Source organism: Rhinolophus ferrumequinum (assembly GCF_004115265.2).
Source record: "Rhinolophus ferrumequinum isolate MPI-CBG mRhiFer1 chromosome 15 unlocalized genomic scaffold, mRhiFer1_v1.p scaffold_54_arrow_ctg1_1, whole genome shotgun sequence".
NCBI lineage: Eukaryota > Metazoa > Chordata > Mammalia > Chiroptera > Rhinolophidae > Rhinolophus > Rhinolophus ferrumequinum.
In genome coordinates, this window is record NW_022680357.1 from 9029923 (window position 1) to 9053895 (window position 23973).

General features: G+C 47.4%; 2 protein-coding genes across 3 annotated transcripts; one reads left to right on the forward strand and one right to left on the reverse strand.

The window, feature by feature from the left end:
- Positions 1 to 449: 449 nt before the first annotated feature.
- On the reverse strand, positions 450 to 4238 carry TMEM186 (transmembrane protein 186). The gene is made up of 2 exons (XM_033100988.1): positions 3975 to 4238; positions 450 to 2925 (listed from the first exon to the last, which is right to left on the reverse strand). The coding sequence occupies exons 1-2, from the start codon at positions 4236 to 4238 to the stop codon at positions 2290 to 2292; spliced, it is 900 nt and encodes a 299-aa protein (XP_032956879.1). The 3' UTR covers positions 450 to 2289.
- On the forward strand, positions 4151 to 23530 carry PMM2 (phosphomannomutase 2). 2 transcript variants are annotated; one of them, XM_033101176.1, is made up of 8 exons: positions 4151 to 4302; positions 8722 to 8833; positions 11972 to 12048; positions 12727 to 12818; positions 14198 to 14297; positions 14420 to 14495; positions 15679 to 15794; positions 22321 to 23530. In XM_033101176.1, exons 1-8 carry the CDS (start codon positions 4237 to 4239, stop codon positions 22420 to 22422), a joined length of 741 nt encoding a protein of 246 aa, XP_032957067.1. In that variant the 5' UTR covers positions 4151 to 4236; the 3' UTR covers positions 22423 to 23530. The 2 variants fall into 2 exon arrangements, with proteins under 2 accessions (XP_032957067.1, XP_032957068.1); XM_033101177.1 differs by lacking the exon at positions 22321 to 23530 and adding an exon at positions 15904 to 16446.
- The last annotated feature ends 443 nt before the right edge of the window (positions 23531 to 23973 follow it).

The window sequence follows — 23973 nt, forward strand, 5'->3', positions numbered from 1 at the left end:
ACAGTCCAGGGTACGGCGAGGTGCAAAGTCCAGAAGTTCTCAGCAGACAGGAAGGAAAACCAGTCGACAAGGGACAAACATGGTTACATCACTGACACTTTCAATGACTGAATGTTTCCCCACTGTCAACTTAGCTTCCAAGTCCAGAGTGGGAATTCATAGTTGAGAAACTTTTTACCTCCTAAGTTTCCTCGAAAATATGACCTACCCAGAAAATAAGCCCCAGTTAGGATCGTCAGCCAGACGGACGCATTTAGTACATTATGACGATGTTCCACAAGATGACTATATTTGAATAAATGTAGATTGTTGTACATGAAAAAGTAAGACATGCCCTGAAAATACGCCCTTATGCCTCTTCTGGAGCAAAAATTAATATAAAATCCAGTTTTCAGGAAAATACGGTATAAGATCCAGTCTTATTTTCGGGGAAACTCGGTAAAAAGCTGATGTTGAGGAGGAAAGAATGGAAAAAGAAACTGTTTATTACAGCATTTTTCTTCATTTGTTATGACAGATGACATGCTCATTACGAAAATTTTAAACGATACTAGGTTATAAAGTTAAAATTGGAAGCCTGCCCTTCACCTCATTCACCTCCAGTTCTCTCCCCAGAGGTAACTAACCACTGTTAACACCTTGTAATGCATGCATTTTTTTCAAAACACAAGATCACACAAAACTATGTTCTGTGACTTGTTTTTTCCAGGTAACGCTACCCCATGGTCACCTTTCCATGTCGGCAGATAGTTCAATCTCACTCTTTTCAAGGGCCGTGTAATACCCCATAGTATTGGATCCACCATTTACTTAACCGTGTTGCCACTGGTAGAAACTTAGTTTACTTCCAGTTTCATCTGTGCTATTGTTTTGTTTTGCCATTAGAAACATTCAGTGAACATCCTGCTATGTGTGCTTGGGTATTTCTATTAGGTTACCATTTTGGAATTGTCAAAGGGGGAAATTGCCAGTATCCCCACCACCTGAATCTAAAGACCACTTCCATTTTGCTGAGAAGCTGCTGCATGGCTTTGGAGAAGAAGGGTAAACCCCACACAAGGATCCTCAAAACTTGGGGTGCCTTGGAATTACCCGGGAAGCATAAAAATAGATACCCAGCTTCTACCAGAATCTACAGGGGCTGAACACAGGCGAGTTTTGTTGTCTCTGCTGATGTTGCTTTGGGGGTTTTTTGGACAGCTCCCAAGTGCTGCCCTACGTGCATTGCAGGAGCCCTAAGCCGACTGCCACTGTCACGTGGAGATCTGTGACTTTAGCTCGGGAATAATGGGATGGATAATGCATTTACTCTTTGTGCCCTCTGCTGGTACTGCGTGAGCAGATCACACGTCGACGTGAAGGTTTTCATGTCAAGGCTGGTGAGAAGCCAGCACTCATCCCCCAGTGTGGTGACACTTCGGGGCAGCGACTATCGACCCAGGCTACACATGAAAATCACCTGGGGGACCTATTTGTAAATAGCTCTCCAGGTGATTCGGCACATGGAGCCAGGGCTTGAGAACTTATTCTTTAGGCAAAAATTGGCCCAGGAACACAAAGTCCACAGAGGCGTCTGACGTGAGAGCCCCTAGACCTCTGGGTAGTGATCATGGTCCCGGCAGGAGTGCTGTGCTCTCTGGGATGACACTGCTGCCCCAGTCATTGTGCAGCTACTGTCCTGGCAGAATGAAAGGACCCAGCGCTAGGCTTCATCTCAAGTCCCGTCTCCTGCTGGGTCCATTGCACCATCACCTCTGAATTAACTAACGCTTAATATTTGCTCCCACCTGTTGAGTTTGCAAAGCACTTGACATTTATTGTTTATTCTCACACCCATCTCACAAGACAGGCAGGAGTTTCCATTTAAAAAATGCAAAACCAAGGTTCAGAGACTGACTTACCTGCCCCAGGACAGGGAGTTGAGAACAGACAGAACAGAACCCAAGTCTTCTGACTCCTAGTCCTATGCTCCCCTGGCCACACCTCTCTTCCCACTTCACTGCACTGTACTGAGTGAAGTTGGCATAGCTTCCTCCAAAACAGCCACTTCTGGCCATTACCTACCAACGTCACCGACGGCGCAGTAAGAATTTGCACCACGGGCCTCTTTCCTAAACCAGGTGACTAGCATCCACCTGGTGAACGTTCTCATCCCAAAGCACAAGTTCCCAGGGGCCCTGGCAAAGTCTCCAACTGCCAGATCTCCTTCTTTAGCCTCACTCACACCCTCAGGCTTCTGTCAGAGATCCAGGCAGCCCAGTGCTACCCGGAAGCCCAGCGTCCAGATGTTCAGTTGCGCGTGTCCAGCACCCCAAACACCTGCGTGAAACGCTCTCTGTCCACGATGCGTCCATAGCGCAGGGTAAGATAGAAGGTTTGCTTCCCACTGTACTGCTGGATCCGCACGAATAGCTCCTGAGGCCGGTCCTGGGTTTCTGCCAGGGGGATGATGTCAGCCACTGGGCAGTAAGTGTCCTGCCGCCAGCCCCAAAAGGTCAGGTGGGCCACCCGCAGCACGGTTCCTGACTCGTTCAGGTACAGGATACCCACCAGCCTCCGGAAGAAATAGCTCATCCAACACAGCATGGTCAGGGCGAAGCCAGCTATCCCACCCACAAGGCACAGGGAGTTGAGAGTCATGAGGCCCTGGGAGTACCAGTAGAAGCCAGGTGGCAGGGCCACCACCGTCAGGGCCGTCTGTGCCACCTTCAGCTGAGACAAGTACCCAAAGGCTCTGATGGCATCCAAACGGTAGACCATGTGGAATTTCTCTGTCTCTGTGCCCAGTGGTCTCTCCTTCGAGGTGGCCGACCTGCTCCCCACGCACCTCCTAGGATCCTGCCCACTGCGGTACCACAGATGGTAGAGTGGCCTTCCCCACACGGTTGGCCCTGGCCACCGCGGCACAGCTCGGAGCAGGACAGCCTGGAAGGGAGACAGGAGACCATTTCTCTCAAAGAACTCAACCGTGCCCGTGACACAACCAACATCGGCAAAGATCTTACATGGAGGCTCCCACCAACCCTGTAAGGTCACCACTATTGCCAAAGCCAGAGGAAAGGTAAACCCAGATGCTTTACCTCACGTGATCTTCACAAAAGCTGTGTGAGACAGGAACCACTACTTCCACTTTACCAGTGAGGAAACTAAGCCCAGAGAAGTAAGAAATTTACCCAAAGACACACAGCTAGTGAGTGGGGCAGAGTCTGACTCTCACACTGGCCCTCTTTCCTCCAGGCAGTTCAAGTAGGTATAGGAAAGGAGGTGCAGCCTTCATTCATTTAACAAATACCTAGGGAGAGCCTACTCTGGGCTGGGCGCTGGAACTATAAGGCTATGTGAACACTTCCCCAAGCAGGAAACTAAACAGTCAATGTCCTGTGGACAACAAATTCGTGAGCTATATAGTATAATAACTTTTTGACTTTCTTGTCAGGTTAAAGAGTCATCTGGGTGTTTTCTTAGCCTTGTTTGGAGAGGGGGAAGGAATGGAAGAGGAGGGAAGGATGGAAGCACAAGGATTTTAGCAGGGGCCCAGTTCTACACCTTGAGTAGTGCAATGAAAGATGCTTTGGGTTGTGGAATCAGATCTAGGTTCCAATCAACAGATCTGGGTTCCAATCCTGACACCTAAAGTCACTAGCTGTGGATGCGTGGACAAGTTACTCCACCTCTCTGGGCCTCAGTTTCTTCATCTTTGAAATGGGGATTCAGAACATACTGAATGAGATAATGGTTTTAAAGGCCTCAAATGCACTTGATGGACTTGATAAACTTGCTACACAGTGAGTTTTAGTTATTGCTATTGTTGACCCACGTGACCTGAGTGCACAGGAAGCCCGGGAATAAGAAATCGTAACCCACCCCGGAGGCCTCTCCCGCGCGCTTTCCCCGAATCACAACCCCAGGCGTCGGCCTGACTCCGACCCCAAAAGCGCGTCAATTCCCTCAGTTCCCACCACCCTCCTTCTTACCATGGTTCTGCTGCCAGCTGTCGTAAGCGAATCCCACCTGCCCCCGGGATCGCTAAGAGCGCATGCTCGGCCGAAGCAGGACTCAGTGGACGCATTGTATTCTGGGATTTGTGGTCCAGTGAGAATAGCTAGTCCCAGGCACTGTGGGAGGGGATTCTCCTCCTCCCAGCGTGCCTTGCCGCACGGAGGCCGAACCCGGAAGTTCCGGGCCGAGGTTCCGGAGCCAGCGAGTCCTAGTAGATGCGGTGTGGAATCTGGGGACATGGCTCTGCCCGGCCCGGCGCTCTGCCTCTTCGACGTGGACGGGACCCTGACGGCTCCGCGGCAGGTAGGCGACGCCCGGCAGGCTGGAGGCAAAGGCTGCGGAGCCTCCTGCTGCTCCCTAATGGGGCTAACGACCCCCCAGGGTGTGCGTGGGGCGGGGGGGGCTAAGGACCGCCTACCTTTTCTGGCGGAGCTGAAGTCTATAGTGGGGGACCTGGAGGGATGAGACGGAAGACCTCAGTATCGTGGTCGCGCGCGGCTGCCGAAAGAGTAGCCGGCGGCAGCCGGTGTCTGTTTATTTAAGGAGAGAAGCACCGACAGAGGAGTTGCGGGGGGCGGGGGGGCAGTCTAGAGTAGACTGCTGCACCGATGAGAAGCTATGTTGGAGTTTTACTTTTTTCTATGCAGGGATGTGGGGTGCTTGTCAGCTTGCAGGGGTTGCCGTTATAATTGGTTTCTTCTGGGAACCGTTCTATTCCCACAGCTAGCTGGGGGTTGGGGGGGATTCAGAGCCAAGCAGTTAGTTTTTAAGCTCGTTCCTGTTAACTCTCAAGCTCCTGTTAACTCTCGTTCCCGTTAACTCTTTACCTGTCGCATCACTCAGGGTACTTGGAGATGGGACAGGGCCGAAAATTTCTTGAGAGCAAGAAACTTGTATTGGGTTGGAAAACGCAGTTCTGGACTGTCACTGCAAGCCCTGGGTTTGAACCCCAGCTCAGCCCGCTTACAGCCATGTGCCCTCCTCAGTCCTGTCACCTATGGGCTGTGCTTTGTAGCCTGTTATGAAAATATCACATAGGTTTTCAGGTGGAAAAGACCTAGTAGGTTCTCAGCTTTACCTCTTAACAGCTGTGTGACCTTGAGCAAGTTACCTAGCCTCGGCATCTAGGACTTTAAATGGGGACATTACCTGTTCCCATGTGGTGTTTGTGAGGGTTGAATGAAATCAAACAAGTTCATGAAAGTATCTTGGCACACAGTAGGCTGTGTTCAGTAATAATACAAATTAGCCGCCTCCATTACTGTCTTCACCAGCCCTCAGAATAGGCTGGGGTGGTTGAGGAGACCTAGATTGTTACAGGCTGCCTGCTGAGAGCCTCCTAGGACTCCTGGAAACTTGCTTCCCACGTTCAGATTTTGTTACTCCAGGCACATACAGGTTTCAGTTAAGATCAACATTTGTGAGGAAGCACCTTCTGACCTCCCCCTTGCACAAACTGGTCACCGAACATCAGCCATTCGCACTTGAGACTGGGCCCAAATGGCCTCACTAGCTTCAGGTTCTATCCTTACCTCCCTTGGTTTTGGCTGGGTGGTAGCAGTGGTGTGCTGCAGAATTCCACAGCACATGTGTGTGACCTTCGACATGTCATTTTACCTTTCGGGGCCACATGTTTGATATATCTAGTGAAGATATTCAACTGCAAGTTCTCCAAAGGTCCCCTTTGACTCTGAGATTCAGTGATCAAAACACAGTTGTGGGTTGTCAAAAACCCATAGTGGTCTAAAGCCAAGCAATCATTGTTTGTAAAGAGTCAGATAGCAAATACTTCTGTCTTTGCCAACCGTAAGGTCTGTAGTAACTACTCAGCTTTAATGCAAAAGCAGCCATAGACCATATGTAGACACAGCGTGGCTACGTTCCAGTAAAACTTTATTCACTTACCACAAAAACAGCTGCTCAGTTTGGTTCGTTGGCTGTAATGGTCTAGGGTTGATATGCCAAGCCTCTTTACACAATACGATTGGACATTTTCAAACTTTCTCCTTTCATCCCAGGTAGGATAGTTGTTACTACTATTTTAAGCATAAGGAAACAAACGCACGATTGTCGCTGGGCCTCAGGGCATTGTTACTTACTAAGAGTACCATTTTCTGCTCTTGTTCTAAGGTGGCAGCTATTCTGCTTGCTGGATATGTCATTCGGGGAAGTGCTCTGACTCCCAGAAGGAATCAGGTTATATAAGCATAAGGAATGAAATAGCAACAAAACCAGGCAACCCACAATGTATTCCCTTCAAACATTTGAAACACAACATTCATTGCAGTGAAAATAAATAATTTTAACACTCAAAAAAGTCTGTAATTAAGAGAGAATTGTTTCTGTGTGCTGGGTGCTCTTCGTAAAAAATAAAAATATTTTCGCAACAGATCTATTCATTATCCAGCTTTTCCCTTCCTTGACACACGCGTTCTCAAACACTGATAAGCACAGTACAGTCAGGAAGCAGAAGACTAGCTATTATTTCTCACAGCTGCTAAAACAGGATGTGACCTAAACAGGTGAATTCTCATTAGAATCCTGAGCTTTGCCCATTTCACTGTTTTCCTAGAAGTCTGTTGTACTAAACACTCCCAAGAAATGTCATTCTACCTAAAAACAGTTGAGCCTACACAAAGAAGGGAGACGTAAATCTAGGTGAGTTGCTTTCCAACTTTCTATGATGAAAAATTTCAAACATGCAGAATCACTTAAAAAACCAGTACACAGAAGAACCATATCCCTACCACTTAAATTCCACAGTGGTTGACATTGGCTTTATCTTCTTTTTGTTTTTTAATCTTTGCTGTACCACTTCCTAAGCTATAGTCATCACGCTATTTCGCCCCTAAATATTTGAGCCTGCATCTCTTTAGGACGTGTATCGTAACCACAGTATCTTCATCACACCACAAAAAACTATCCCCAATTCCCTAGGGTTTAATACCCAAAGACCAGCAAACTTTTTTCTGTAAAAGGCCAGATAGTAAGTAGTTGAGGCCTCGCAGGCCATGTGGCACAACTACTGTCACAACTACTTAACTCGGATGTTGTAACCAGAAGTGAGTGGACATGCCTGTGTGCCAGTCATGCTTCACAGAGACAAGCAGCAGGGCTGATTCTGGCCCATAGTTGGTATTTTGTTGACTCTTTGTCTACTCCAGTCAGTTTTCCTTAATTTTCCCAAAAGAGTCTTTTTTAATTGTTTGCTTTATCAGAAGGTGAATTTTTAACATTTTTCCATCTTAATTTCAAGCTTTTGGATCTTTTTGGATTTTTGAAGAATTCCTTATAATTATTAGCACAGGGAGTTATTTGGGAACATCACAATAATTTTGCTCTAAAGCTCTCTCTTTCTCTTACGATGGGATGTAGTTTAGATACTCGGTTGTGGCCACAAGCAGCTGGGTCTTACTTCCTGTTAAATATTTGCTGCCTCCTCCTGACCACAGGACCATTGAGCTCAGCAGTGTACACAAGGGTTAAGATAAATTTTACCCTTAGGCTTCTGTTTGGAGATGGAAGTGTTGTTGCTTCTATTGTTAGTATTACATTTTTAATATTTTGCAATCAAAGGAGTCTTCCCCACCACTTCCTCCCATTCTGCCCATCAAGTCTGAGTAAATGACTTAGGGGACTCAGAGACCCATTTTCACAAAGGTCATTGACTCCTCGAGGGTGTTAGCGCTGGTGTAGTTTTTGTGTAGTAGGTCGAGATTCCACTGGAAGATGGAGAAAAGATTGCACTCTAAATCCCTCTGTACAATTTTATTTTATTAATCATGTGATTGTATTACTCTAAAAAAAATTTTTTTTTAGAAAAAGAAAATTGAACTCTAGATGTTTATATACTGAAATTGACTTAAGTGGTTTTTTGGCTTTTGTTTTTAATGTCTGGTAACTTCATTTGTAAAGATAGTCCATGTAAAAGTACAGTTAAGATTACTAAAAGTAATGAAATAAGACTCAAAAATTAATTGTGATTTGTCTTACTACAAGGATATCCTTTCATCTTAGTTTATAATTTGTTTTGAATTAGTACACAGTTTGGAATTTAATGAGCATAAAATTATACCATTGAAACCACTGTTTATAGAAAGAAGCATTTCTTTTAGGAGAGACTAAAAAAATCTAGTATTGTCACCCCAATAAACTTTAATTAAAAAAAAAATCTAGTGACCTTTTAGGCTTTTGTTTTTGTATAATTATGGTAAACCGATTATGGACTTCCTCTTTAATCTGATTGTTATTTTATTTTCGACCCAACACTTTAAATCCATAAATGGAATACAGTGTAGTACTTGAAAGAAGTGCACACGATCTGTGTGTATGGGGCTTGGAATGATCACAACTTAATGCTGAAAAAGCAAGTCACTGCACAAGACATGGAATGAGTCTACTTGTGTTTCAAACAGTAAGACCTGTTTCTGTATGTGCATATAGCCAAGTATATAAATGCATAGAAAAGTAGCTGGACCAGTACACAACAGCTGTTAACCTATCATTTGTCTTACATAAGGTAAAAAGAAGTAAAATTTAACAAGTTTTTTTTCTGGTAAGAAGTTGATGTCCCCAAATTATAGCTCAGCTAGTTGGACTGATCTGCGGGCTAGAAGCAGAATTGGCATGTATGCGTGAGCAAGGGTTGTATTATCCTTGTGATTGTAGTCTCCCGCTTACTTTATGGCTTATAACTATTGTATTTTTCTTTTTGCAATGCAGAAAATTACCAAAGAAATGGATGACTTTCTTCAAAAATTGAGGCAGAAGGTCAAAATTGGAGTCGTAGGCGGCTCGGACTTTGAGAAGGTGCAGGAGCAGCTGGGAAATGATGGTAAACTCACTATACTTTGCCAGTTACCTTTTGAGAAAAGATTCACTTCTTATGAGGATATTGGGACCTGTGGCCATGAAGCATCATAGGCAGCCCTAAGCCCTCATTCCCATGTGGCAGGCTTCGTGCTTCTTTGGGAAAACATTTTCTCTGCCTTTGATTTTTCCTGTTTTTAATCCTGTAACTCAATTTCTGGAGTTGTTGGTGGAGCACTTGGTGCTCAGGTACATGGATCGATTCACCTAGAAGGGTGGGGGTGTGTGTGTGTGTGTGTGTGTGTGTGTGTGTGTGTGTGTCTGTCTGTCTGTCTGTCTGTCTTTGTCTTTGCCGGAACAACTTCTTGTCCCCATCCACTGCCCTTCTAGTCTCAGTTTGGGCCCCATGTCCTAACTGTCCTTGTCACCCAGGCATTGAGATGCCGTCTGGGTCTAGGGGCCTCTTGGCTGTTGCCTTAGCACTGTTTCCCAGAGTTCTCTTAGTCATGAGTCACCTGGGCTCTTCCCCCACTTACTGAACCCCAGGAAACTGGAGATGCCTCTGGGCCTTCACTGGAGAGTCTGACTGCACAGGTCTGCAGAGCCTGGGACCAGCCCTGCTAGTGTAGTTAGCACTCTCTGAGTATTGCAAACTGTCTGGTTATAAGTTTATCTTGAAGGCTAGACTGTGGATTATTCATCTCGTAGCCCCAGGGCCGCCAGGGTGTCTGGCCTATCAGAAGAGTGGGTAGAAAGACAGATGAATTGATCCTTCTTTTCGCCACTATTGGCATTTTTGTAACTGAGCAGAGTTTGTCCACCCAGCACTACAGAGCCAATTACACTGCCACGGGTGCAGTGAAAGAAATTGGCATTTATTGTATGACGCTACATAGTGGGGCATGGGCAGCCTGTGCTGGAAAAAGTTGAAACCCCCAATGGTTTCCAGACAAGGGGTTTTATAGAGCAAAAGTCAGGCATGAGGGGGTTTAGTGTCGTGGGCTGTGTTGATTGGTCAGTTTTTGTGTGTGTGTGTTTTTTTTAATTAAAGTTTATTGGGGTGACAGTGGTTAGTAAAGTTACATAGGTTTCAGGTGTACAATTCTGTATTACATCATCCATATATCACATTGTATGTTCACCACCCAGAGTCAGTTCTTCCATCACCATTTATTTGATCCCCTTTACCCTCATCTACCACTCCCCTCCCCGGTTAACCTCTGGTAACCACTAAACTATTGTCTGTGTCTATCAGTTTTTGCTTCTTTGTTTGTCTTGTTCCTTTGTTGCTTTCAGTTTTATATCCCACAGATCAGTGAAATCATACGATTCTCGATTTTTTTCTGTCTGCTTAGCATAATGATCTCAAGGTCCATCCATGTTGTCACAGATTGGTCAGTTTTTATGCAAGCTTCAGCAATCTGATTTATTCAGCTTCTGGTGGCAACCTGTTCGGGTCTACCTGACTATGGCCAGGTGGTTGTGAGCAGGAGGAGAGGTCCATAAGACATCTTGAGGTTGTGAGTCAGTGACATTATCTTAAGAGCAGAAAAAGAACAGAGCTACACATGTCATGCTTCACAGGCTACATTCTTCTGTTATCTTAAGCAGAGTATACCGTCAGAAACTTGCTGCAGCAAGCCTACGGGCCTCAGGACGTGACTACATTCCAGCATAGCTGTGACTTTTTGAAAGGGCTAATGTGATAAATTTAACTAAAAGCTAAATTCCAATAGTCTGTTCTGATTAGCTGTTGGCTTCATTTTGGGCCAGATAATTCTGTTGTCGGGGGCCGTCCTGTGCACTGTGGGACGTTGACCAGCATCCCTGGCCTCCACCCACTGGATGCCAGTAGCACCCTCACCCCCGGTGGAACAATCAAAAATGTCTCCAGACTTTCCCAAGTGTCTTCCAGAGGCAAAATCACCCCCAGTTGAGAACCACTGTTCTGGATGTAGCATCTCACAGTCCAAATCAGTATAGGCTGTATTGATTGAACTCGTTCCTAGAAGAGTAATTTATGCATTCCCTTTAAAACTCTCCATTTCCCTTACACTTAGTTTGCCTTCTAGGTGCTCTGCTTAGAAACGCTGTAAATCGCATAATGACGCACGTTGAGGCCCAGAAATCTATTACCTTGTCTTGATTGCCCTTTCTGCCTCAGACTCAGAGGGAGTGTTAATGTAGGACAGTGTCCGTACATTTCAGAGCATGTGAGTCAAAACAACAGTCAAAACATTCACAACTGGGCCGGCCTGGTTGCTCAGGTGGTTGGAGCTCCGTGCTCCTAATGCCGAAGGCTGCCGATTTGATTCCCACATGGGCCAGTGCCAGATGGCTCAGTTGGTTGGAGCACGTCCTCTCAACCACAGTGTTGCCAGTTTGACTCCTGCGAGGGATGGTAGGCTGTGCCCCCTGCAACTAACAATGGCAACTGGACCTGGAGCTGAGCTGCGCCCTCCACAACTAAGACTGAAAGGACAACAACTTGACTTGGGGAAAAAAAAGTCCTGGAAGTACACACTGTTCCCCAATAAAGTCCTGTTCCCCTTCCCGCCCCCCCCAAAAAAAAACCCAAAACATTCACAACTGAAAAAAGGTTGAAGACCCACCTGTATCAGAATCACCTGCAGAGACACAGAGGTAGGGACCCACCCAGCACACACACTGGGAATCTGCATTTTAGCACCTGAAGTTTGAGAATCCGTTTAGCGTTATGGGCATGGTTTCCAAATCTGACTGCATGTGAGAATCACCTAAAGAGGTTTTTTTTTAATCTGATTTTTAGCCTGGCCCCTGCACATTCTGATTCAGAAAGCAGAGCCTGCAAATCTGCACATTTTCCTCTCCCGCCCTGGTGATGCTGATTCACAGGGAGCCCATCTTCCTTTATAGATGGGCAGGCTGACGACAGACATGACATGACCCATCACCAAGTCTCCGATCTCCTGCCTAGTCATCATCTTTTAAATTTGTAATTAAGCCCCTTTTAAAAAAAAAAAAATAAGGAGCTTTTTCCCACACTCCCCACTCTATGAAGATAAGGTAATCTTTCACAGACCATGTTGGAATTGAGCAGTTTTATTGGTGTTGAGTGTTAATCAAGAAATAGAAACACATGTTTCAATTCATTGCACTCTGTTTTCTTCTGTTTTTGTTGCAGTGGTCAAAAAATACGATTATGTGTTTCCAGAAAATGGCTTGGTAGCATACAAAGATGGGAAACTCTTGTGTAAACAGGTAGGTGCTTGAGTATCCAAACTACTAGATACTACTAGGAAAATGTTTTCCGAAAAGATACTTGACATTGAGTGCCTCTGGGGAAGGATATTTGGGAGCAGAGGAGCAGGAATGGAAATGAATCTTCACCCAGTTTTTTACATTTTGAATGTCGAACCATAGGCCTATTACATATTCCAAATTGTTAACTATATTTGTATAATTGCTTTTCAGGATACTTAATCTAATATCTCTATGATGAGAGCAGAGACTAGGGCAGGCTGCTTCACTACAAGTATATTAGAGCGACTGTGTCGCTCTTATGAGTTTTAAGATCATTCTGTTCAGACATAAGAGAAAGCCAGAGTAGAACAAATACATTTTCTGTCAGTATCTGTAGATACTTTAATTGAATAAAAGCAGCAACGATAAACTCTTTGGCCTTCCATGAAGCATTTGAAAAATAATGAATACAAACATCTTGACTAACGAAGCAGAAAATGCTTTTGACGAGCCCTTTCTGATTGGCCTAATGTTTTCAACCAGAGAGCAAAGGGAAAGAGGGAAACGCAGTGGGGCATGTCACCCTCACTGCTGCGACCCTCAGCTGATAGTGGCTGTAAGACCTGGGTTTGTTGTGAAGCCATTATGGACATGCCTCCCACTGAATCAAGTAACTCCAGTATTTTTTTTATCTAGAATATTCAAGGTCAGCTGGGTGAGGCCCTAATCCAAGATTTAATCAACTACTGTCTGAGCTACATTGCGAAAATTAAACTCCCAAAGAAGAGGTGGGTTTGCTTTTAACCAAGGCTCCACTGGAGTATGGAGTGATGTCATATGGTGGTGGGTTGGTGCTCATTTAAGTCCAAAGCCCAGCGCTCAGTAAGGGCTCACTGGAAACCTTCTGTAAAAGCCAGTGGTGGAAGGATGGTTATATCAACAATGGCGTGTCCACAGGATGGAAGTGGAAAACCATCTGCCTTCAGAGGCTGTCCATGGGGGAAATGCCTGTGAAACAGCAAGATGAAAAAGGCAACGTAAACCCCACCTGGAAGTCTCAAACTGGAGGCCCCCACACTGAATCCCCACACAAAGCTAGGTTGGGTTGGCCACAGTGTTATATCTGAATTAATTGCTATCATTTACAGTCTGGTTTCACCTTGTAAAATACCTAGATTTCTGGCTTCTGTTGCATCTGAAGACCTGACAGCGGCTCCCGTGCCCACATGGCCGCAGTCAGCTGAGCAGCCCCCTCCTCCACCCGTCTTTCACAGGCCACTGCTCTCATTTTTCTGACCTCTGTAGGCATTTGATTTGAGGACCTGCCTCTTGCTCTGGATTGTTATCTCAGTTCCCTTTTTAAAATAATAATAACAGTAATGTACATACACGCCCACAGTTAAAAGATTGGCAGGAAATGGACCTATATGCTAACATCGGCTATTTCTTGGTGGTGAGGGTACAAGTGGTGTCTTTGCAAAACTTTTCATTTTGTTCTCGGTGCTGTACACTTAATATGTGACACCCGGGTGATCAGGGGGAGAAAGGTTTTTTAAATGGCCGTTAAACTTCAGGATGTGCTGCACTCTCAAGACTCTCAGAATTGATGGGATATGTGCCCCTGCTAGCGCAGGGGCTTCCCTCGTCACATCAGTCCCACGAGGGGTTTGGATGAGACAGGCCAGACCCAGCTTGCAGCTGGATGATGGCACATGAAGATTCCTTTTTCTCTTCCGACTACTTTCGTCTATGTTAGCAATTTTCCATAGGAAAAAGTAAAAATGTAACGTATAACCTGGGTCAGCTTAATCTTTACTGTGGACTAAGCATTAAGGAAGGATTTTTTTAAAAGATACGGCAGAATCCTGTCATCGGAGAAGTTGTCATCCAGTGAGGGAGACCAATGTTTGCAGCTGTAATTCCAAATTAGCATGAGATGCCCAGTGACTTTGAGAGGCAGAACGGAGACCCACCTTGATCAGCATTTGCCCATATTCCTCAGCAGCACTAACCAGGCCCCACATAGGTCAGGCAGGTGCAGTAAGACTTCAGGGAGTAGTCAGAGAGAGAGCCATCCTCTGCCTTTGGAATTGCCTGTTTATCCATCTGTAATGTTGCCCAACTAAATAGTGTGTTCCTGGGACCTCTGTCCTGTTTCCCTCTCCAGGGGGACGTTCATTGAATTCCGAAATGGGATGTTAAATGTGTCCCCTATTGGAAGAAGCTGCAGCCAAGAGGAACGGATTGAGTTCTACGAACTGGATAAAGTGAGTCCTTTTGAAATCCCCTGGGTTTGTGAAGATCAGGTGTGCCGCTTTGTAGCCGTAGTTGGAGTGTGCTTTCTACACATCAACACAATAGACAATCAGTATCTTTCTGTTTTTCTCAGAAAGAAAATATACGACAACAATTTGTAGCGGATCTGCGGAAAGAGTTTGCAGGGAAAGGCCTCACGTTTTCTATAGGTATTGTATGTTCAAATGGGTTTCATGCTTTGCCAGGAGTTTGTGGTGGGCTGGTGTGTCCTAGAAATTGTGGACTATGCCCAACCTGTAGGGGAAAACAAGTCTCCTATGTGATCAGCCATGGCAGAGATTTGCCCAGCTAGGAAGTGACTTATTTCTCGGCTACTGGGCTTGGTTCTCAATTCTTACCCAGCAGAATTCTCCTCCTAGTCAAAACGAGAGCTTTAATGGAGAGTAAGAACTTCTCCTCACACCTTGGGGCAGGAGACAAACACGTTAGTAAGCTCCATAGCAGAGAGGTGTGTGGGAGCCTCTTGGAGAAGTTAGACGATATATGTTTACATACTGTTTGGACGGCAAGGAAACTTAGACATCAGCTGGGTTGGTTCTACAAATCAAGAAACTTAGGCCCAGTAAGGAAAAGGGACTTACCTGGGTTTTCACCAAGCTTTTATTAACCTTGACCAGCACGTGGATATTTCCAGTGGCTGATAGACTTCTTCCCGCAACACTCATCTCAGGCTCATTTCTTTGGTAGAATATGCCTGTCAGAAATCAGCAAGCTAATTTCTCCTGTCGGAGCCAATGAATCACTACCAAAAGCTCTCTCATTTGAGTAGTTCTAATAAATACTGGTTGTAGGGAAACTGGAATTGCAGAGTAAATATGTATAATAGATGAAGGGGTGGATTCTTAAGTATTCTTGAACTGTGAGGTGAACATCGTTCTGACAAAGCTTTCAAAGAGTTGTTGTTGCGGGTGAAAGCTGCTTGTAAATCCCCTCCCGTGTGGTTTTTATTTTTCCTGCAAGATGGACGGGCTGCTTCCGGGCATTGTCCACTGAGTATGTTGACGCTGGAGAGGAACACCACTGAATGCGACTCTCAGCAGGTGTTTTCCCCCCAGCATGCTTCATTTAAACCCACCCGCCTGAGAGAGAGCTTGAATGCAAATGCATTTCTCATCCTGAGCTGACACTCCTTTTTAGATTGTAGGTGACATCATGTTGGAAAAACACAACGTGGGATGAATTTCTAGAACCCATCCCTAGAGTAGCATAGTATTAAAAATCATCTGTGGCAATCCAGTTGCTGACGAGTAAGTGGCACATTTTTTTCTCAGTGACATGTCATTAGTCTCCTTTTCACCTTTAGCTTTTGTGTTTCCCCTCCCCCCTTGGCAGGAGGCCAGATCAGCATTGATGTCTTCCCTGATGGATGGGACAAGAGGTATTGCCTGGGACATGTGGAAAATGATGGCTATCAGACCATTTATTTCTTTGGAGACAAAACCATGCCAGTGAGTATGGAAGCGATTTTGCAGTTTCGTTGTTCAGTTTGGGCTTGAAGGGAAAAAATGGACAAATGGTCTTTCTTCCCCTCCACCCATGCTTTACCCACTGGCGCAGCTCAACCTGAGCGATGCTTCTGTCCTACAAGAGGGGTATGATTAAGGCTGCCTCGCCTCCGTGCTCAGACACCTGACACCTGAGTGGAGAATCGAGCCTTTCAGTTTGGCTTTTGAATTAAATATTACCCGCCTCAAGTGCCTTCCAGAACACCTGTCCCAGTGCTGTCAAATTCTCTGCATTTCAGAGCCTGGCCATTTTTATTTTTCTGCAGTGTTTTGTTTCCCAGGGGCATTCATTTCAGTTGGCCAGTAGGAGTCCTCCGTGATAGGCAGACAGGGAGTCTCACAAGTCTGAAATTCAGGAGCAGGCACTAGGGACACTTAAGAGGGGAGGTGTCAGTCCTGGGCATCACACACGGGGTATAGGAGCCCTCCCAGGGGGTGTCAGAAATCCCTGGTCTGGGACTGAACCTGAACCGAGCAGGGTCCGCTGTTCAAGTCCAGCACCACAGGAAGAATCCATAGGAGGAGTTTCCCCAGAGCCATTGTGGCTCTACTTGGAACGCGTGGGTCCCCAAGGAGGTCGGAGAGGTGTTGCACCCATTCTCACTGCCCAGCCTCAGCCTCGGCGTCTCCCTTTAAATTCCTGTTGCCCTCTGTGCTCACTGTGCTCACTGCCCTGCTGTTCTCACATGCCACCCAGTGCTGGTGATTACCTGGCCATCAGGCGTCCTAGGCCATACTGCACCCAGCAGTTGCGTCGTACGTGCTGCCTGTCCAGAGCTTTTCATCCCTCTGCTCTCTGGTTCACTCCCGAATACTTGCTTTTCTGCTGAGGTCTATCCCCGGTAGACCTCCCTTTCAGCAGGATCTCCACATCATTGTCTTCCTGCATGAAAGGGACTTCCGGATAGTATAGCTACGTGTCGTGTTCTCCTTTCAGAATTATAAAACGGGGACCCCAAAGGATAAGTAACTTGCCCAAGGTCACACAGCTAATGACAGAGCTGGCAGCTCCAGAACGGACTACCTGCTCATTAAATGAGTCTGCTTTCCAGTCAACACACCCTCCCTCCAGTGACCCAGGAAAGATTCTGTTCTGCTTCTCAGGCGACCGTGGTACTTTTCAGGTGGTTTATCAGTTAGCCTTTTTTTCTGAATGACAGAATGGTTTATAATCACATCCTTTCGTGGCAGTGCTCTGGATGCAGAAATACTTTGAATGCATTCTTTGACAAAACCCACTATCTGACTTGATATCTTTAGAAAAAGTAAGCTCATGAAATTACACCCAAGAGTGAAGAAATGGCCAGCAGCTTCTTCGGTCCTCCCAAGTTGGTGCCATTTCTTACAGGCTGAGGACAGAGCTCTCAGGCGAAAAGCGAGTGTTCTGAACTGATGATGGTCTTGCTCTGTGTAAACAGCTGTCGGAAGCGTCAGGTGGGGCTTTACAGAAAGGAATGTCGTTCTAGAGAGGATCGGAAAATGGCTTCTTTTGGGAATTCTTCATGTGGGAATTAGAGGTTTTCTATTCTGTCTAACCACTGCCATTACCGCACTTTGGTGGTTTTTCTAAATCTAAATCTTTTTAAAAATGGATGTTATTCACTGTTTTCACCCCTGATTCTTAAGTCATGTGCATACACATCATAGAAAATTAGAAAAAGTATAAAGAAGGAAGTATAACTCACTTGTAGTCACAGCCGACGTGCCTCCCAGCCTCCTCTCTGCACCGACACGGTCTCAAACGTGGAACCCCCCAGCATGTCCACTGTTTTATTTTCTGCTTTTGTTCTCTTGTTCTTTTTCCCCCACATTAGTGAGTCTTTGAAAACAAGGTTTGGATGGCCGTAGAACATTCTGTCATTTAGGCATAGCTCATTTACCCATTCCCCTAGCAGCGGCACTTTGGGATTGTGGTTTTTTTGCTGTTGTAACTAATGCTGGTCAACATTCTCGCATCATTCTTTGTCCTCCACTCTGATCCTTTTAGTCAGTGGTGTCCTGGAAATGGGAGTGAATGGTCCAGCTATCAAACTTTTCAACAGCATATCAGTTCCTTCCACTTGAGGCACAGAGCAGTTCAAATACAGGCTTTAAGCCTCTTTTCGTATTTGGGGTTAGACATTTTGAAAGCTCTTTTCTGTGGTAAATGTTTCTGCTGGCTTCCAGAGCATCCGAACTAAGAGCTGTCACAAAAAAGCCATTTCTCTGCTGGGCACTCCAGGCTCAGAAGCCTGCCTAACAGCCTCCCCTCTGCCAGCCACGCAGCCTCTGTCTGATGGGATCTGATGTTATACACAGGGTGTACGGTGTTGGCCCTCACTTTTAAATACTTGTCCATCCTGGAAACCCCCTCACCCTTCTCATCAGCCACAACCACCAGGGTCTGTTAAAACCCAGCGCTGAGTTCAGCCTGGGGGTGGGGGGTCTTGGTTTGCTGCGGGGAGAAGAGAGCCAGGGCATGGAAAGATACCCCCCAAACTGCTCCGCATGGCTTTCCAGGGGCTACACCCTCCACAGCACCTGCAGCCTTTCTGAATTCTCAGGCAAGACAGCTTCTGCTGGTCTGCTGCTTGTTGTCAAAACATCTTGGCTCTAAGGCATTTGCAGCATGAAAACATTCTAACGCTTTGTGAATGTGAATGCCTGATTGACTGACTCGGCAGTTCCACTTTGGGTTGGACCAGGTTAGAGGTTCTGAACCCGGCTGAGGAGACCCCGCTGGTTCCCCTGTGGGAGGGCGGGAGGCAGGATACACACGGGACCACAGACTGCTCGTATTCACTGGGGTCCCTGCTGGCCTGCCTGCCTTCTGAACACCAGAATCCATGGCCTCAGAGGTCCTGAGAACAGGACAGTGGCTGAGTGGACGAGCCCTGAGGAAGGAGCCATAGCTCTTGTGTTCAGGGAGACACAGGCCTCGGGCCCCTTGGAGTGTGGCTGGCCTCCCAGAGTCCTCTGGTCTGGTCACAGAGCCCCCAGAATCAGCATCTGGGTGCGCTCCCGTGCCAAGGCACCTCATGCAGCTCTGAGCCCCATTTATACACGAGGCGCTTCTGCCAGAGCTATCAGCAAACCCTGAAGGTCACCCCAGGGACGTTAGCCTGACAGCCAGCTCACTTCCCATCACGCCTCAGGCTTGTTCAGCGCTAGGTCCCAAGCCACTGGTTCTCAGTCCTGAAGTACATTAGAATCATGTGATCGCTTTGAAACCCTCATGACCCTCAGGCCAGGGTTTTTATTTTTTTAAAGCATAAATATTGGCTGCCTTTTAGGAAAATTTAGTACAGTTATCTAAGGGCATACATTTTCAAATCGATAAGTTGTTTGTGAGTACTGTCAACCCCAGCTGATTGTCACACATCAAGAAAGCAGCCACACCCTGCAGTTAAGAGCCTGCCCTCATGCCCTAGTGTATGTACCAGCACCGCTGTGGCCCAGGGGACGCTGAGCACCTTGTAGCACTTGGCTGGTATGGCTCAGAAGCTCTTAAGACATCCTGGGCCTCTGGACCCAATACCTTTTCTTCTTTCCCCAGTTTTCACTGAAGCACTTGTAAAGCTTCCGCAGTGACTGTCACCTGCCGCCAGGGGAGAACCACTGCTCTGGGCTCCAAGGACAGAGCCCTCAGCTTTGTACCCATCATACCTAGACATTTGATAAATGCTTGTGAAACTGATACCGGATCAACGTGCACAGGCAGCCCGAGTCTGAACTCCAAGCTATAGAGAGTCTGCCTGTGCCTCCGGCCAGTGTTCACTCAGCAAAGACCTGGGCGTCAGCAGGCTGGTGAGCAGGGCACACAGGACAGGGACACTCTTTAACAGTCCCCTTTGTCTCCAACATCAGAATAGTCAGGGCTCACTGCGGTGACAGTGTATGCTGAGCCGGGGTGGGGGAGAGAGATGTTCCTCAGCCATCCCCCCCCCCCCCCCCCCCCCCCGCCGCCCCGTCTAAACAGCAGATACAACCTTCTGTCTTGGACTGGGAGGAATTTAAATATTCATGGGCCGTTTGCACTGAGCCTCTCCTTTGGGCCCATCACATACACTCTCTAACAGAACACGGAATACTGGGTTATGTATCCCTTTGCCCCTTCACTCCCTCGATCTTCTCGGGAACTGGCTTTTGTTTTGGATCTTGGAGGCTGAGCTTCCTCACCAGAGTCGGGAAACCTTTGGTGCACATGCAAATCCAGTATTTGAAGTTTCTGGTTGTCTGAGGCCTCTTTATTCTAGAAGCCACACTTTCACTAGCTCAGTGTTTCAGCCCCTCTTCTCTTCACCTCGCTCTGGCAAGAAGGAAAGGATGGTAAAGGTTGATGGGGTATGGGGTGCACTCCTGCCAGCTTCGCTGCCCTCTGAAAACAAGCAGAGCTGAGAGGGGGGTTAAGCCCAGCCCAGCAGGGGGAGGTTTTGACCCTCAACCCGGCTTCCTTAAGTGTAGGTGAGTTACACAGCAGCTCCCCACACTATCCCAGCAGGACCATGGAAACTCATACAAAGTTAGGTATCTTTCAGATCCACTCCCATCCCTGCATGTGACATCCTGGCAGCTCTCAGTCCTTTTTGCTTGAGGCTCCTCTCCCCAGCTAGTGGCTTTGTCCTCACGCTGCACCCTGGCTGTCTGCAGGGCCCTCCTAACTGCTCTGCTTCTGCCTTTGTGTCCTCACTGTCCTGGTGCAGCTTTCTGGTAGCTTCGCAGAAAGTCGCAGGTCCTTACTGTGATCTGCGAGGCTCTCTGGGGCCTGGCTGCTGCCTGCCCTTCCAGCCTCACCCAGCAGGTTCTCAAGAGCTGAGCTGCCTTCCCCGTAGGTAGCCAGTGACGTGGCTCATCCCCTCACTTCCTTCAGGTCTCTGCTCAAAGGCTCCACCCTCATCCTTCTAGATTCCCTTCCCCTCTGTCCTTTGCAGCCCTTTCCTGCTGACGAAGCTGGAAGGCAGCCCTTTGTCATTTGTGCTTTTGTTGGCCACCCCTCTGTCTCTTTGCTGAAAGCATGCCAAGCAGGACGGTTGCACAGCCAGGTTTGTTGGGTTAATAGGTGATGACTGACTCCTCCCTCCTGTCGGTGAGTGACAGGCAGTGAATGTGTCCCAGACAGAAGTTTGCTTTTTCTGGATGGCGCAGGAGTTTGTTTCTCCTTTGAGCATACTTCTCTGTGGTGGTGTTTTTTTAATGAGGACTCACTTGCTTATTAGGTAGCAGTGCTGACTGTGAAACTCAGGGCCGTCTGAGTGACAGCTGCTCCACAGGCTCCTGAGTGGGCCTTGTACAAGGACATTCCTGAACACAGCTCCAAGGTCATGTCCTCCTCACATGACTCCTCCACACACTGCACCTTGGGCCCCTGCAGTGGTGCCTCCTGAAATCGGGAACTTCATCTCTCCTTGGGGAAGCCATCTGCTGGGGGATGGGTTATTCTTAAAAAATGAGAGCAGTAGTAATTTCAGGTGTCAGGCAACCCTATAAAAGGATGTCAGCTTTTCTTCCAGAATATTTATGAGGAAAAAAACATTTTTCTCAGCAATTATTTTCATGATATAATGAATTAATTGATTTTTCCAAGATGGTGAGTGAAGACTGCTTATCCAATTTTACGAGGAAAATCCAGGAAATTCCCTAAGAAGACAAGCAAGGGCTTTCCTGCAGTGCTGAGAAGCAGCGGGACTGGGGACTCATAGTCACAGGACACCCCCCCTTCCCCACCAGCCGCATGCCCAGGTCATCCCAGATACGTGCCCTCACAAAAGCACCCTTGTCCTCAATTCCTGGAGGCACACCCGGTGAAATAAGGTGTGAAAACACCCAGAAAGCGAATTAGGGGCTGACAGTGATTGCTTTTTAGGGGCCTTCCCCAGATCCCATGCTCTGTTCCACTAACCCCTACTTTACAGGTGGGGAGTTGCCTGCAGCAACCCCTAGTCAGGGGTAGAACTGGGATGTCAGTCCGGGGCCGCCCGGCTCAGACACCAGCCACGTGTGCTGTTTCCATTTAAATCAAAATCAAATTCCGTTTCTCTGTCCAGCCACACAGTAAGTGTTCCATATTCACGTGGCCAGTGACCTCTGTCCACTCAGAGCTGAATGGGTCCACCGTCACAGAATGTTCCGAGGGCCCTGCCACACACCCTGGGACTTGTGAGAAAAGTCTGGGCACGGTTAAAACAAACCGATGGCAGTGAGAAGGCTGTCACCTGTCATGCTCACTTTCTTTATAGAAAAAAAGGAGCCTCAGACAGATCTTCAGAACATGATGAGTTCTTTCACTGGCATAATTACATGTTCCCAGCTAAATTGCCGTTCAGTAGAAGGTGATAAACCCTCTCTCAGTGATGACTGTCTCTTAGTTTCCAGAGAAACAAGGTGACTGAAGAAAGCCCCTCCCTGCCCCATCAAATGGCAAGTCCCTCGTTTCTCTGGCAGCCCCCAGGGTTACAGCAGCAGTGGCTGCATTGGCTTCATGTCTTCACAGGGTGGCAATGACCATGAGATCTTCACAGACCCCAGGACCACGGGCTACACTGTGACGACACCCGAGGACACCTGCAGGATCTGTAAAGAGCTCTTCTCCTGATGTCCCCTCATGGGACTAGGAGGGAGGCCCTGCTGACAAGCCTGAAAGGGTCCTTTTGTGGCCAACCCAGATCCCACCCGCACATGCCCACAGGACATTTATAACCAACCTGGGACAAAAGTTTAAAAACACTTCCTGAAATGAAGCATCTGCTAAGCATCCACTTGATGGGGGCTCTGAACCCAGGGCATTGTGGTCATCAGGCGCTATTCAGCTAAGTGACCGTGTGTGCTGCTTTTCAACCTCACTTCTTGTCTAGGAGCCACCAACCTCAGCATGGCCTGTGGCCAGGTGGCCTGCCAAGGGGACTGACCCCGAGGAGTTTGCATCTCAGCTGGCCTGGCACGCAGGTTAGCTCTATATTCACTACACATCGAAGAGCTGGTTCTGTAACCATCAAAATGGGAGGAAATAAGTGCCAACAGCCCCCGTGGAGAACTGGCACACAGCCTGGTGCTGGCTCTGAGCCCAGGTTCAGAAACAGTAATTTGGGGCATCACTCTTCACCAAAAGAACCTCGTTACTGGGCCTGCTGGGCTTCCCAAGGGCCTTGTGCACCTCATGCACCTCGAGTTTTTCAGGGATCAGGTGAAAGTCTGGATACTTCATAGAACAGCTTTTAATAAGTAAGCATGTTCACCCCGTTCTCACCAGACTCCACCTCGGCTTGGGAGCAGCCATGGTTGGGCCTGGGACCCCCTCTCCTCCTTTTCACATTTTGCAAGTTCGTGAAGCTGGAAGACAGCTTTCCAAGGCAACAATTCACATGTCACTTTTTAGCATCTGGAAATGCTGGGACCCACAAACCCTCCACAGACTGGTGCTGCTTCAGTCCACAGCAGGGCCTCTGCTGGTGGCTCCCACCAACCTGAATCTACTAGGTGCTTCCATCGCAGAGGACCCTGCCCACCCCCAAACCTTGAGCCCCAGCTTGTCTTGGTTCTGGGTCAAGTTGGGTGAAACCTGCCCACCTTTACCACACGTGGTTGACACTTCTCAGTGGTCCCAAAGACGTGCCATCGGTGGCATCTTGTTGAATTTTGCAAATGATACTGTAATGACCTTTTAAGATGAAAAGTAGCAAAATAAAATGATTTAGTTTCCTGTTTCTCGTTCTGATTACTTTTTTCCTCGTTAAATGAAGGGTGAAGTGAAAGATTAGCTATAATCTTGGATCTGGAAGGAAATCTCAGCCCTTCTAGATCTGAGCCTCTCTGATGCTCTGTCAGCATTAGGCTGTTGTACATGCTGACTGGTACAGGCCCTTCCAATACTCTGCAGCCTCACTGGTTCCCGAACATACTGTATCAAAGCAAGACAACCAGTCTCACTCCACCTTGTCCTAAACTTGATTGTTGGAGACGGGCCCGTTGCACAGGCTGCCAGGCTGGGCCATTAGCTTCGGATTCCCAGCGGCTACTTCAGACCCTTGGGCCCCTTGCCCTATCCCCCGCTCCTTGCCTCTGCACTGTCAGAACTGCCTCAACCTGCAACTTTCTTCTCGTCCCAATCCAGCTTTCCCCATCATTTCCTCCATCTTCTCTCCTTAGA

What these genes read in the sequence shown, in the direction of transcription:
- PMM2 (XM_033101176.1), top strand. Translation starts at nt 4,237, where the DNA reads ATGGCTCTGCCCGGCCCGGCGCTCTGCCTCTTCGACGTGGACGGGACC. An exon ending in CCCTGACGGCTCCGCGGCAG is followed by an intron (nt 4,303 to 8,721) that starts GTAGGCGACGCC and finishes TTTGCAATGCAG; the next exon opens with AAAATTACCAAAGAAATGGA. An exon ending in GGAAACTCTTGTGTAAACAG is followed by an intron (nt 12,049 to 12,726) that starts GTAGGTGCTTGA and finishes TTTTTTATCTAG; the next exon opens with AATATTCAAGGTCAGCTGGG.
- TMEM186 (XM_033100988.1), bottom strand. Translation starts at nt 4,238, where the DNA reads ATGTCCCCAGATTCCACACCGCATCTACTAGGACTCGCTGGCTCCGGA. An exon ending in CAGCTGGCAGCAGAACCATG is followed by an intron (nt 2,926 to 3,974) that starts GTAAGAAGGAGG and finishes TCTCCCTTCCAG; the next exon opens with GCTGTCCTGCTCCGAGCTGT.